Raw genomic sequence first — 15,663 nt, 5'->3', positions numbered from 1 at the left:
GTAACTGTAACATATAAAATATTGCACGGTGCTTCTACTTCTCTGCCTTGTGAGCAAGGGAGACATGCTCATGTGGTTGAGATGTAATCATGGTAACACAGTGGAACCAGGACAGATGCAACAGCACTGTGTGTCATCACAACAACGCTTGTGTTGAGGACATGAAATATGACTCGTCCTGCAGACGGCAGACTGTCACAAGGGAGGAAAACTGCATAATTAAAAGACACCATAGCACAAGACAAATATGGGGGGATCATTTTAGAGCATTTAAAAAAGACTTCCTAATACAGGGTTTAGTCTTGGAAACCTCCTAGCAGCTAGACTTAAGGCATCTAGGAGTTGGAGTTCAGGTCAGGTTAGGGTTCATTAGGGTCAGGATTATGGTCTGTCCACTCAGGTTTCCTGGAGGGCAGGATGGCTGTCCCGTAAACTGATCCAGTCTAAGCAGGGGCCAAATAAGAAAAGGGCAAAACTTTGGGGTCAACATTGGGGGTGGGGGGGTTTGAGATCTTTAACGTCAGACACTTGATTTTCTGCATTCTGGTGAATCTTTCTGCAACAATTGGTGCCTTTTCTGCATCAATTTATGGTGCAAATGTCTTAATTATGTAAAGGAAATTATAATAGGTGTTTGGGGTGGGTTGCACTGGCCAGTTTTGATTATTGGGGGGGGGGGGGGTTGTAACCCCCCTCCTGTAAATTATGCCTATGGCTCAATGTGTTACAACAGAAAAAGAAAGGTTTGTATCCACTTTTGTAAAACTAAATGATTTGATCAGGATTACAATTGCTGTGAATATATTGTCTGCCAGTATACAATGAACAAAAATGAGTTCAATGTTCACACAGTTTATATTAAAAAAGTGGACGTAGCCACAGTGACGTCACCCATTGGTTTGTTGACTACCGTTTTGCCTTGAGTTTTGCATTTTGGTCGTCGCCTTCTTGGGTTTTTTGAGCCAGAAGTGACCATATTGGAAGACAGGGTTAGGCTTAAGCTGAGTTATCAGCTAACGCTAGCGCAAGCTAGCTACCTAGGTTAGCAAGCTGCGTCCGTGATTCACGTTAACTGTGATATTATTTGGCATGCTAATTTTGGCTAGCAAAAAAACTAAACACATTATATCATTCTGACTCAACCTGTTATCACATATTCTGAGTCAAAGAATGAATAAAACGTGCACATCCACAAAGAAAATGTGGATATAAAGTAGGGTGAGTGAAACAAATCAGGGAGGATTGAGCTGTAGAATGTTCACAGTGTGATTTTAATCAAGTTAAATTAAAAGTCCCCCTTAACTTGATTTAAGGTCATAAAATACTTATATAACATTGGGATAATATGTAATTATGATGCTAAACAGACAAAACAGTAGCTTTCAAGCAGCACAGCATACTTTCCCTATTAGGTTCTAAATAGACATCATCTCACAGTTTGGAAGATGACAAGATGCTCTTTTTCTCTCAAAACTGGTGTCCAGAATCAAGGTCTGTTCTCTATTAGATCCTGTCACGACACCTTCTGTCACATGCTTGTATCCTCCAACAGGCTGGACGGTTGTGAGACTGCCAAGATGTACACTACATTTCCAAGAATGAGGCTAGACTCCCTGTTATATGTTGTTCTCCATCTCTCTTACCCTCTGAGAATCATCTACTTTGTAATTTATTCACTGCTGCTTTTCAGCTTTTGAGAGAGGTCGGTGTGAATGCTGAGCACTTGTTAAGAGCTCCTTGACATGTACACAGTAGAAGATAGTATAATAATAAGTCAGGTCAACTTTTCAAAAGATCTCGATCTAGACTGGTTTTGCACCTACGTCTATTAACCGTAGAAGAAAAACAAAAAGATTTTTCTAATGCGTTTTCCCCTTTAAAAACATGCTTTTCAAAAAATATTTCATTTTCTTTTGCTATGCTGCCATATAGACACGACAACAAAACATTTAGTGACAGAAACATCACACATGCGCATGCTATATCTTGTTTGTTTAATCTGTACAAAAAATGAAATGTAGAAAGACATGGTTTTATGGGAAGTTACGTGCTAAGCTAACCACCTGCTGGCTCTAGGTTTAAATTTAGCATACGGTACAGATTTTAATAAATGAGCTTATTCTGAATAATAAGCATTTGTAGTGTGCTTCACTCACTTGACCCCCTTGATTCCCTGTGACATATCTCTATCTATTTCTGTACACCTGAAAAAGAGATTCATAACAGGACATGCAGTGTGTCCTGATGTTACCCACGGGCTGAGGGGAGGTGTGTGAGCAAGCATACGTGGTGTGTGGACACAAGTAAATCCACGAGTGATGCTAGCATCCCACGGATGTGTGAAGGCTGGAGTCTCCTGACTCAGCCGCAGAGATGAATGTTGTGTGGGTGGGCGCCTCATTGATTTTTGTGTTGGAGAGATTAGTGCGTGTTAGGGTTACGCACTCAGGGCTGGGATATATTAAAGAGGAACATACACTTTTAGCCTGACTGCAAATCCCTCTCTCCCATCACCCTACCTCTCTGTTCACAGAGATCAGAGGATGGGCTGGAACAGGCTGCAAAACAGATGCATTACCAAAAATATGCATCAAGTCTTTTGATCTAATAGTGAATGTTAATGTTATTCGAGTGAGAAAATATGAGAGGAAATAAATGCACATGTTTCTAATTCAAGTCAAGTGAGTTATTTGAGTTCATTCTTGACCTTATGGAACAGTGTAACAAAATACCCAACTTACTACCCTTTGGAGCTTTCATCTTATGATCTTCATTTAGCAAATGAAACTGGCTTTCTTGACTTTCTGTTGATCGAAGACTTTGACCAGTTTTGGTCTAGTGTTCGCTGATAGCTGAAGCTACAGTGTGTAGAATTCTAAGTAATGACAACAAAACTGTCGGCACGTCCACATGATACAAGCCTTCCGTGATCGCGCACAGCTCCCAACCCTCCTCCACGCAGTTGCTACTAGCCAAGGAGGACACGGAGGATTAAAAAAACATGATGGACTCTTCAGAAGAGGTCATTATCTTCACTCGAGTTTCTGCGCGGGAAAGTCGCCGGACGACACAATCTTTTTAACACAGTTACACACTAAAGCTTTAATGTTGTCTGCTTAATTTACTCTGTTGCCCAGGGTCTTTGGGTTATGGTGCGTTCCAGTTGAAAAGGGTTAAAAGTCGAAATTTCCGTGTTCCCAGTCAGAAATGTCAACTGATATGCCACCTAAAGTCGGATTTCCCACTCAGAAAGTCGGGCAAACCTCACCACCTCCAACATCACAATCCTACATGGCTGCTCCGATCATCAACAGTAGTGAAAGCTGTATGAATATACTGTTTTCGCGCTTCTGTCATATTCATGTCTCATGAAATCAGTCGTACACACAGTCCTGTCCATCTTCTATCTGTGGAAATGTTGTCAAAATGTTGGCAAAATACCGCAGAATGCCTGCTACCCCATTTTTCCAACTTGTTACGGGGACACATTGAACTCAGGTGTGACTTGATTCCCTGTTCCAATCTCCAACCTCGACTCAGGTGTTGCACGTTGGGATATGGTGTACAATGGCAGACACTTTCCGACAGTCTCTCCTCAAGGGCATCCATGGTGTTCCACTTGGTTATACACGATGGGACTGAAGTAGTTGTGTGGAGAGTGAAAAAAGACAACAGACCCGGCCATGCTTGTCAAATTGTCACTTTTGTAAAGTTACAAATCGTGCTTGGTGCATACCCCCGATTCGGATGTCGTTAAAGTGTGGGGAGGGTGGTGCTGTTCATATCAGCAACCTAAGCTTTATTTATTCACTTACTGATATATATGACCAAACGCTGAAGTAAAGCAAGCCTCTATACAGGAAATGTATAAATGTACACAACATATTTCTCCTTATTTCAAACTCCAAAACAGCAATGCAAACTACCTATAGATAAATCTTGTAGCACACCTTCAGAGAGTTCAAAGTCTCCACTCAACACCCACATAGTCATGCTGTGATATCTGGATCTGCTCGAGGTCAATTAAAGCAGCCACTCTGCCAGGGTTCAGAGGTCAACAGCCATTGTGTACAAGTAAACGGATCCACCAACCAACAGTTATCCAAGTACAAGCTGGTTATCTGATAGCTTGTTTCTCTTTTAAAGTGCAGAGTCACTCAGCTCACAGCCAGCATGCAGACACAGCATTAACAAACAACATGCATATGCCATTTCTCTGATGTCAGAAAAATCCACTGAGCTGCCTGCCAGTCACGTTACGGCAGATGTTGATGGCACAGCTGAGGCCTCACATTCTGTAAACCTAATCACACTTTAATTCATTTCTGCTTTTTACTCCTTGTTATCACGCTCGCTGGAAGGTTTCATTAGCCCCAAGTCAAAGCAGTAGAAGTCTTGCCAAAAAAACTAGAAATACAGCGTGAGCAGGAAGTTCAGACAGCTGCCTATTTAAAGACGTGCTGCACTGACAGTTATTTTTCTCTCCCCCTCCTCTTCTACCTTCCTCTCTTCTCCCCCTAAGCCCCCATGTTTTACCCTCCTCGTTGATGCCGTGTGTCAGCTGGGAGGCACGGCGCTGAACCATGCAGATGTAATCTACACCTCTCCGTGCCAGAGAACAGCGACTGAATCGCGGAGGGCAGCCGATCCGTGACATGTTGACAGGATCAGCATAACGACACGTGTGGGTATCTGCTTTCATGGAACACATCCCAAGGGGGTGGAGGAATATGGTAGGAGGCCAATTCTTGTAATGTGTGTAGAGGTGAGAAGAAGAGGTGCTGGAAACGTTGCATGACCGGGTGGGACGTACGCGGGTTGGCTGACACTACGTTAAAGAGATCTGCAAAGAGAAGATGGGTGGAAGATTAAAAAAAGAGGGCCACCACCAAATGTGAGTGCGAGGGGAGTGCGTGAGAGACGGAGCATGAAATAGAAAGAGCAGGTTAAATGAAAAGTGCCGTGGACTAACTGGAAGGAGAGCCGTGGAGGTGCCCTAGATGAAACATGGCAGGATGATCAGGGTGGAAAGTCTGTGTGTTTGTTTGCTTTGGGCATGTCAACAGAAGCACCAGAACTGACACGGTCGAGCAAATTTTGAAAAAAAGAAGAGGAGTGTGTTTCTGTGTTCACACGCAAGCACAAGCTTTTATCTGTGTCAAGATCCTATGTCGGGAATGTCAGGGGAGCTCGTCTGCAGAGACGGCGTGAGAAACCTTTGTTCACCGTCTGGTTGCAACATACTAACATCCGTGAGGCATCATTAGTCTGAGGCTCAGCCTACTCTACTTTGGGCCAAGAGGGGCAGAAACACAGACTTAACCATGAAGGCTAAAGGGCACCGTCCTGTGGACACAAAGCAGAGCAAACACTGGCACCGCCTCGGAGGTTCGGCTCAGAGGTTTCCCCTTTCTCTTCTGACGAAGCTCTGTTTGCCTCTGAAAAAGGAAAGATCAAAAAGCCGGCTCAATGATTGTTCAAACTACCACGGCTTGAAATGAAGTGAAACACCAACAGCTTGTCGACGCCAACCAGGAGAGCTTTACCCAGGTTATTTCGATGTTCATCCTGCGCTGCTTTGTTTCAGGATTCATTAAAGAGCAGCTCAGTTCCCACGAAAGCAGAGCAGGAAAGAGGTGAATAGATACAGCAGACGCAGCCGAAGAGGGAGAATGCCAGAAAGCAACAGTGTTGGTGTGTTGTTTCCGATTCCCCTAGCACTTAGAGGCTCCCTCCAGCACATTCTCTCACTGAAATATTAATTGTGTTTGACGGCTGTTTTAGCTGCGAAAACAAACATGAGACCAGAGCCTTTTTGGAAAGCGCAGAGACGCACACTCGAGCGCGGACTGGCTCAGATACGCAACAATGTGTCGTGGGCAAAAGGAGAAACGGGCTAGAGGCAGCACAATGTGGAAGCAGCCTCATTAGATACGTGCTGTTGTTTACCAGTGTGAAATGTTGACGATCTGTACTGTATCTCAGCTGTCACGTCCCCGGGGTTAGCATTGTGATGTAGGCTACTAAGTGCAAGAGTATATAGTTTAAAATGTACATTCAGATAGCAGCAGGTCAAAGTGTGAAGAAGCTTTATGCGTGGCTGCTCTTCCAGGTGACTCCTCGACCTTAACACTTAACCAACACCCCTGCGACTCCAGCGCACTTAACAAGATGGTACGATGAGAGGATTTCTCGCCACACACACACACAGCTCTAGCACGGCAGAGGCAATTTGCAGCATTAAGCTGCCTGATAGCACATGTCCACTGAGAGTTAGGGAGTGATTTAACGGACATTGCTCACACCAATTAGAGTAAATCAGCCAGGCAACGCTACTGACGACAAGTGGATGCTGGCGCTGTCAACAAGCAGCCACACACACACATATGCTCCCACACACACACCGCGAAACTGGGGTATTTCACTGTTTCTTTTGTGATTAAGAGCATGAAAATAGGCCATTTAGATAATCCCTCCCTGTCAGCGTTGTCAGCCTGAGAGACACTGACACACCCCATGCACTCATTTCCTCATTACCATACGCCAGTCATTTCAAGAGGACCGACTACAAAGCCCGAAGCGTGGGCTGAAGAGAACAGCCACCTGCTTCCCTTTCGCAAGCGCCGGGGTCGCTCCTCGTCGGCCAAGCCTGGAGCGACATGACACAGTACGAAGACCACAAAAGGGGAGAGCCGAGCCGCACCAGGCGACACGGCCGGGGAGAGAACGAGGGAGCACAAAAGGATTTCTACTTGCACGCCCACTGGAGGGGTCAGGCCCTGGAGAGTGCCTGATTCATTTCTTCTTGAGGGCTATTAATCTTTTCAAGCACCAGAATCACTTTGCCTCTCAGGAACGGGAGAGGAGATTGAGTTTTCTATTACAATCAACCGGAGGCATTGTGTCGCAGGGAGAGAGGGGGCAGCGACCACGCTGTCCTTGCTGCTGCTGCCTTTCCCATTCAAAACAAAAACAAGGGTGGGAATGCATTATCACATTAGTGAGATCATATTTTAATTAATACACAGTGGGGCAAGCAAGGTCACAGTAGGCTACATGCACGGCAAAATGGTTCACTTAATCTTCCCAGACATAAAACCTGTGTGATTTCAAATGTGTCCATGTATTAGTTCAAATTATTCTTCCCTACACATATAACAGATGGCATTTTGAGTCTTAAGCCTTTCATATATTACTTGCTTTCGGCTATGCATTCCTGTGCAAAATGGATACCCACGTGATCTGTTTCTTCAGACCGTTTCTGGTTGTACGCAAGATGCGATTAAAGGAGGATTCCGACCATTTTTGTACGTTAATCTTGATCGTTATAAATACGCGTGTACTTTCGATTGAAAAAAACTCGACCCGAATCGGTGCAGGCAACACGGAGTAGCTGCAGCTATGTGTACGAGCTTCCACTGAGCTAAAACGGCAGTTGTCGGGGCAAGTTTTAAGAGTGCCTTTGTGCCTCTTAACAGACACAAAATGCAATTAAAATGTGTGTGCAACATGAACAGGGCCCTTACGTTTAAATTCACCTACCTTGTCTCGATCCTGCCCGTAGGTAGCTCGCCCTGTTAGCTGACTTACACTAGCTGTTTAAGTTTAATTACTAATGTTAACTAGCATTTTAGTTAGTAATTATTAGCCTGTGTCTATGTTATCTCCTTACATATACCTACGCTCTCCGTCTCTGCAATATTCGGAATGATTGAGATTTCTCTTGGCACAGCTACCAGAAGACTTCCAACTTTCAGACAGGTTGCTCACGTCACATCTACGTCGTCTCTCTCAGTTGGAGGCTGCGCAGTAACGCTCAGCGTTCACCGGAAAAGTGCTTCTAATATCCTTCACTGGTCTCCGTCCAGAGAAACGGGATCGGTTGGTCTCATTTATGGGGTTATGTGCAGTGACTTCCTGGAGCTCAATTTGTGAGCTTTGGAGACATGAGAGTAGATGTGATCTTCTTATCTCTCAGCAAGAAAGCAAGTAAGTGTATATACCAAAATGTTGAATTATTACCAAAAAGATCATTTGGTCAAACTACTATTTCCAAGGTCAAGAAAAAAAAAAAAATTATCAAAATATTCTCAAGAAAGATATTCTGATGGCGGCCAGAGAGGATTTGGCCTTGAACTGTCCCTTAGCCTTTTACTTTAACATTCTCCAGGTACACAAAGTATGCAGGTAAATATGTGAACAGATGTTTGTCTATGCATATGCATTGGTAAAAAAGAAAATATATCAAGAGCCTTTCCTTGCTGGCGTGCTGTTGTTAATGGGCTAATTACCACAGTAGCCCACATGAGTCCTGAACACATTACTCTAGTTTCTTAGACCCTTGTGGGGTCAAAGGGCACTCTCACTACACGAGTAAGGGGCTGATTTATCAAATCTAAGTCAAAACAGAGCAGAGACATCACATTTATTACTGCCTTGTATAATTTATCAGCTACGCTCATTAAACCATGGCCTAATCTCTTGAAAAATGTCCGTTGGCGAGGAGTATTAATTGGAGAAAAAAAACAAAAAAACAAGTGAAGTGCAGACCTTGGCCGCGGATCCCCCGATCAGGCTCTGAGACGTCTGTACTAATGTTGGAGTATGGAGGCCACTTGAAAATGAAAAACGGCAAGAGAGCCCGGTGTCACTTAATCAATGTGAAACCCCAGCGGGGAGAGGGAACCACCGCCTGCGGGGGCTGCGCAGTCCCTGGACTCATGTCCTCAGTAAGAAAGGGATTTTAAATGGGCCGGCTCTCACGACGTAACTCATCTCAGTCACAGAGATGATGGCGCTCGCTCCCAAGGGGGTGTTGCAAGGAGGTTTGTCGCTTCTTGGGAGGTGTTTAACACCACCATCCATCTCGGTAACACAATACTACAGACACCGCCTACCTAAGGAGCCATCATCACCGGTGGCTCCAGAGCTACATTCATTGAAGCAGGATGAAATTCGCTTTGAAAAAGCCTGAGGCAACACTGTGGCTGTGCTTGATCCTACACAACCTCAGCCAGTTATGACCCATTAGGATCACCAAACCTGACAAATTCAGCTAATTTGGGTCATTTCTGGCTCTCTTTTTTCCCCCTTCAATTACAATAATCAATTCAAGTCCACTCAGGGGACACAAATTAAAATCTATTTTATTGCAGAGTAGGTGGATATTGCTGCTGCTGCCAATGTATGTGGACATCTTCACGCCTGAGCTGGCCAGAGTGTCACTTCGTCTCTGTTAGCTCTCTGCTGGCCCTCCGCTCTTCTATCTCGCGGCTGCCTCGGGCCCCGGGGTTGCTCTTATCTCTGAAACAAACGCCTCCCGTGCTGCAGCCCTCATCTATCTGCCTGACATGTGCTTCCTTGTTTGTTTTCTCTCGCCTGCTAGACGCGGCCGATGATATTGAGCTGTGTTGACGGCGCTCCTCCATTCATGCCAGATGAATCAATCACTCCTGCGTGCTTCGCAGCCCTGTTTAGTGCCGACAGTCTTTTCCACTTCAATCGATGCTTTGGGAAGAGGTTTTCCTTCCATTTATTAGGAAAACAAAAGCTCCGTAAAAAGTAGCTCAGCCAGTTACTATGGCTGAGAAGTACACAACAATTAACAGTGACAAATGTTTGTCGGCTTTCTGGAATTACATTCCTGTTTATTGGAGCCAAACGTAGAATATGTAGAATGAATTTTTTCATTTGAGTATGGAAACATACATGGGTAGTAGAGAAGTTCTCCACTAGTAGCAGAGGTCAGCGTACTGAATCTAATTCAGAAACTCTGTTGAATTACTTTCCATAATTAAAAAAAGGAGCAGAAATAATTCATATAAAATCGAATCATTACACAACCACATCAATTTAAAGTAATGATTTAAATGAGGCTTAGCAAATTCATAAAGGGAATATAATTCTTTATAGACAATAAGGTCCTTTAGAGGAGAATTGATGCACTAAAGATCATATAGAAATGAAGTCATTAAAAACCAAATCAAAGTCAAACACATCACAGTGGTCTTACATCACTTACACAGAGTCAACAGTTCAAACTGTATCAAGTGTCTTTCAGGTTGTCTATCAGCAGATGAAGTCACTCTCATCAAGATCTTCCTGTGTTTGGACGATGAGCAGAGGGTTTCTGCGAGGACTCGGCTCTAACAAAGTCCCACTGCTGCTCCTCCCAGATGTTGCTTCCGTTTTCGCTGCAACGCTGTTCGCCTGTGAACACTTTCTCTCTGCTTTGTAGATACATTCTTGAGAGATTTTCAGCTCCTCCGCCACCCGTTCCCCCAGCTCCTGGATCAGCTGTCTGGAGCCTTCTGAGGCTGAGGGAAGGGCGTCCACCTTCCTCTCCGCTGAAAAGTGCGTGCCCGTGGGCTCCTGGGGGATGGTGGAGGCAGCCGAGCTGGGTTGGGGCTGTAGAGGGTTGTCCTTAGACATCTCTCCTCCTCCTCCCTGATTGGATTTGGTGCAGCCTTGCCCTTCAGCCTCAGATTCCTCGCTCTCATCAGACGAGTCGCTGCTGCTGTCACTGGAAGCGCTGCTGCAGTCACTGTGGGATATCGGAGGGCAGTCCGAGGCTCCCCGCTCTCCTTCTTCCTCCGCCACCATTGTCGCTGCCTGCTCTAGTTCCTCAAGTGCCAGCTCCAAGTCTTTTTTCCGCAGGGAGGCTTTTTGTAACGTCAAAGCCAAGGCTGACATCTTATTGGACCTGTGAAGATAAAGAGTGGGAAAGAAAAAAAATGTTTTCACTTTCCTCAATAAAGCTGGTGTATGACTACGCAAAGAGGGGGAGGGGGGGGGGGGAAGAAAAAAAGACATCAAACTACGACTTCATCAGTGGTACCCGAAAGGGAGAGACAGCGACTGATTGATCGACTGGCTCTGCGTACTGAAGACATAGCCACAGGATAACCATCTACAAATCTAATACCCATTAACCATACCCATTCTCATCTGAATGCTAAGTAGACTGTGATTTGCAGAGGCGTGGGGGGGCTCAATGAAATATGGATGTTTAATAATGTAGGGAGATGAGCAGTACTGATACACAGGGCATGGGCTTTTCTCCTCCCCCACTGCTGCTCTCCCTGCCAGAGGTGATAAGAGACTGAGAGGGATTACAGAGAGCGGCAGGCCCCTCCTCCTCCTCCTCCTCGCTCCACACATGCAAACACACACACGCCCAACAGTTAGAGGCTGCAAACAGTGCAAAAGGAGAGGGATTGACTATCACAATCCGAGGCAAGATGCAATTTTAATATTTCAAAGAATGCATTTGTGCTCTCTATTTTCATGTTTTCAAGAGCAGGCCGACAAATCTGATGAATGCTAGAGAGAGTGATTTGAATGTGAAGTTGTTTACCCAACAATCAGCCTGACAGATTGCAGTTGTGCACAAAGTCTGACTGCAATACAGTCAGTCAAAGTCTGGACAGAGAATGGATCCAAGCTGCAGCCCTAGAGCTGAATGTCTCCAAAGATTAAGATTAAGTGAATGCCCTCATAAAAGCAGTACATTAAACAATGTCCCCGTCTCCCAGCTTTACAGTTATGTCACCACAGAAGACACAACAGACTCCTTGAAGAGAGAGAAGGTGTTTTATTGCCGATTAATATCCTCCTACAAGGCCCCATTTGTGCAAAGCCATCAGATTGTTGGAAGGCCCCTGTCTGCACATTATTCACACAGGGAATGCCTGCCATGCTGTCAAAAACTTAAGTGGTTGCTATTCGTCCCCCAGTGAGGTTAGGGCGTGTGTGCTGCCCCTATTGCCATGGTGATTACAAGCTGACCTCCGCGGTTCACTGCAATTCAGACTTTGTCCATTCAGGTTGGGGAAAAGTGTGTGTGTGTGTGTGTGCTACTCTTCCGCTGCCATTCACATTGTCACACTCAGTTCCTGGTGCCCTCTCTGGCCCAATTAACCCACTGCTGAGCACCAGGGTGGCTCCTCATTACCGTGCGGTCCTAATGAGCTCCCTATTCTGGTGAGTAAAGTGTTTATAGAAGCAGCATGTAGTGGCTGTGTATTCATTTAAGACCTCAGAAGGGACTATGTAAACAGATCTTATAATGCACAGTCTCCTCCCTACACTGAGAAAGGAACAAACCGGGGATGTGGGAAAGGAGGAAGATGCCCTTTCTCACATGCACCTTAATCCAAAAATGTTTTGGCAGTTTTCTCTGTCACAAGGTGGCAGAATTTGAAAACAGTAGCCAAAGTCGATTTTCCTGCTAAGATGCTTGGGCAACTTTCCAGCTCAGAATGGAACAAAAACAAATCCTAAAAAAAAAAAACCCCTGTGATTTCAGTCATGGAGCTGGGAGTGCGACTGAAATACACAACATTCTCCAGCTATGAAATCTGTAAATCCTATCAAATGAAACCCACAAGACACAAAAGGAAGAAAGATGTGTACATTGTGAAGAGGAATTTGATTGCTTACTGCATTAAAGGATAAATATGGCAAAACAGAATATTATATATAATATAACTATGCAGTTTGTTTTAGCTTAATTTACCTTAACTGCTTAACAGCTTCGGAGTCATTGGAATGGTTATATGACTTTTTTCAGGTTGAATGGTGGTCGTCTCGCTCCCCCCTAGCGCCTGTGAGCGGAAAAACCACCCTTGCAACTTTTGGCTGGCGAGCTGCCGGCCTCAGCGTCAGGAAATATCGCGTGATATCAGGTCTCGCAATGTAACAAATTGCTTCACGGCACGGCACACATACACGGCCCCATCCAGGACCCGACTAGCAAGAACAAGGGAGCGATGGAGTTTTTCACACTATAGTCATGGATGAGCCGGCAAAAAAGAAGCAGAAAGCTAGGAAAGCATTGTCAGAGGAACAGAGAGAGAGGAAATGGCAGACTGACCAAGCAAGTTTTTACACAGCGTTGCCAAATATCTATTCTGAAGCTGTATGGGGAGCTCTATAGAGAAACCTGTGAGCAAAAAGCGAGAAAACAGCAAAGAAATTTAAAGAGTTGTAAAAATCCTTTCTAATAGTATTATAAAACACTGCTGTTTTAGTATCTGAAGTCTTCATAGTCACCGCTCTCAAACTGGACTTGCTGGATTGTATTTCATGTTCACTGGTACTTGAAGCAACATGCCCCCAACGGCGCAACAACGCATCCTTTTAGCACGGGACTTAACTAGGTCTAAACGTCTGCTTAGTCACAGCAGTGCTTAGGGCTGAACACTGCAGTCAGCCAGCACGGTATAGTTTACCATATTCACTATCATCCTTTAGCGTGTTAGCATGCAAATAATTGCATAACTGCATAATTACCACTAAACCCAAAATACAGCTAAGGGCTGATTGGAACGTCATTAGTTTTCCAGGGATTTGGTCATAAACTGACCCCATGATGGCGCTAGTTAAAAGTAAAGCGATCACCAAAGTTATTACAATTCATCCTGAGGGGAACATGAACGCCTGTACTGAATTTCAAGGCAATCCATCCAATAGTTGTTGAGATATTTTAGTCTTCTAATTTATGTGGTGGACCGACATTGCCCTGGACCGACAATCCCTCGACATTGGAAATTTGTCCGCTTAACGTCTGTTCATTTTCCAATTTATGCAGTAGCACATTAACGCACCACATGTAGACCTCCCAAATCCATCTTGGCCTTTAGAAATTCAAGATGAGTACTGGAGACACCTTGTCTCACACATGAGCGATGCTTAATCTCCATACACAATCATGTCAAGACATAAGTTGTCTACAGATGTAAACAAAAACCGCTCGAACCAACGGCTGTTGGGGGCAAAAAAACACTGATAAACACAAAAAAAACCGCTGCATTCTTTGGAGAACTGAATCCAGCAATTCCGCGGTCTCCATGTGTGAAAGCCACTAAAGACAGGCACAAGTTGAGCAAAGGAGATCCCCATGTTCTGCACAACTTGTTTAAACAATGACAAACGGCTATTTCCCACAGTGACTACAGGATATCAAGAGAATAATGGAACCTTGACTAATGATGATGAGTATGTGCAGGCTGTATGGAGCCGGTTTAGGTCCCAGGCTCTATAACAGCCACGTGAGAGCTTCCTGTAGCGAGGCTGGGGCAGAAGAGCCCCCTGCAGCACAGCCACTTCAAAAGACTGCCCTGTGTTCCCTTTCCCCCGTGGGAAGTCATTATTGAGTTAGCATTGGGGAGGCGCGCTTGTTTTCTCTCCCCTCCCTGCTCTGTGGTTGGAGAAGCTCGGCCTGCGGTGAACACAAAGGCTCTGTCCAGGAGGGGGAGGGATAATGTTGTACACAATCCAGTCATTACTACACCACTGTTGTGGCTTGCCTTCATTAAACTAAGGAGGTGGTGTGTGTGTGTGTGTGTGTGTGTGTGTGTGTGTGTGTGTGTGTGTGTGTGTGTGGAAGAGCCGAGCTAAACTACAATCTGACATTTCTTTCATAGGGCTCGTGTTCATTGAAAGAGCAACTCATTCAGCTCTCATTCAGATAAAGCTTGTCTTCAGATGTATACATCTGTATAATGTGAGCACCAGATTACCTCAGTGTAACTCGCAAAAATGCATCATTCACTAGCTTAGGGGGCTAAAAGCCGACACTGGGAGATGTGATCCGTCACTGTGACTGAATGCTGGAAGGGTCTGAGGCATTGGATGCCACTTTGATTCCAGAAATGAGAAACACAGATGTATTCATTCAACACGCCAATGTTTGAGTTCGGATATGTACCGTATATTTCTCATTTGCCTAGGAAAGACTGTACAAACACATTCATCATAAATATCGGTTGACTGTCAGGTGTGACATTTTGAAGGTTTTAGTTTTTTTACAACCTTAAAATGATTTTGTAGCTTTGGACGTCATTCCTATCAGTTATGATAACCGTTAACTCAGAAACTTCATTACTGAGATCTGGAGGGCACAGCGATGATTTCATGACAGATCTAAAATGTTGTACAGAAATCCCCAGTTTTATACTATTTCATACTGAACTATTCAAATAATTAACCAACTTGTCTGTAAACATTCACTGGAATTTGCAGACCTCCAGGTTCAATTTGGGCTTACTGTACTTACAGCAGTTGTGCAAGCACACAGGTTTTTAGCAGCAGCTAGCAGCATGGCTCTTGGAATGGCAATTTCACATGGTGAGTCCACCATCATTTTGGATAAAATGCTTTTATAATATTGGATGAATTGCTGTGAATTGTTGTACAGACATTAAAAGGTCATGGTGGTGGAGCATAAGAAGGAAAGTGGGAGAATTTTTTTTCTGACAAGGTTCGGTTGTATTTCCCATCTCAGTCAGGTTTAAAAGTCGAGTTGAAAATGTAATCAACAGTATCTTCACCATTGCAGTCTTTGGTTTGGTCTGTGCTAAAAGAAAAAAATCAAAAAAGGCCCCTGGCATAGATTTTACATGGCATGTCTTTTTAACATTGCAGCTTGGCAAGCAAAAACTTTTGCTTACACTCTACTGTTGAGATTGTGGAACCTTTACTACAAACAATGTTAAGCTCATTTCTGTTTTTACTGCCTCCTCTTTAGGGTTAGGTATCGTTTGGGTTTTTTCCAATACCGGTGCTAAAACGATACTTTTAAAACGGTGCCGGTGCCTAAACAGTGCCTGAACCGAAATATATATGATATATTTATAATGTATATAATATAAAAAAATAAAA

At 44.3% G+C, this 15,663-nt stretch overlaps 1 protein-coding gene across 2 annotated transcripts in view; it reads right to left on the bottom strand.

The window, feature by feature from the left end:
• Positions 1-9,617: 9,617 nt before the first annotated feature.
• shq1 (SHQ1, H/ACA ribonucleoprotein assembly factor) overlaps positions 9,618-15,663 on the bottom strand; it is a 42,447-nt gene continuing 36,401 nt past the window's right edge. For both annotated transcript variants that reach the window (XM_078247727.1, XM_078247728.1), the window contains exon 12: positions 9,618-10,702. In XM_078247727.1, coding sequence (XP_078103853.1) covers positions 10,069-10,702 — 634 coding nt within the window. In that variant the 3' untranslated portion in view covers positions 9,618-10,068. The remainder of the gene's footprint in view (positions 10,703-15,663) is intronic.

This window comes from Sander vitreus, chromosome 4 (assembly GCF_031162955.1).
Source record: "Sander vitreus isolate 19-12246 chromosome 4, sanVit1, whole genome shotgun sequence".
In the NCBI taxonomy this organism is placed as follows: domain Eukaryota; kingdom Metazoa; phylum Chordata; class Actinopteri; order Perciformes; family Percidae; genus Sander; species Sander vitreus.
Note: the sequence above shows the minus strand (reverse complement) of the source record. Positions and strands in the feature narration are given on the sequence as shown.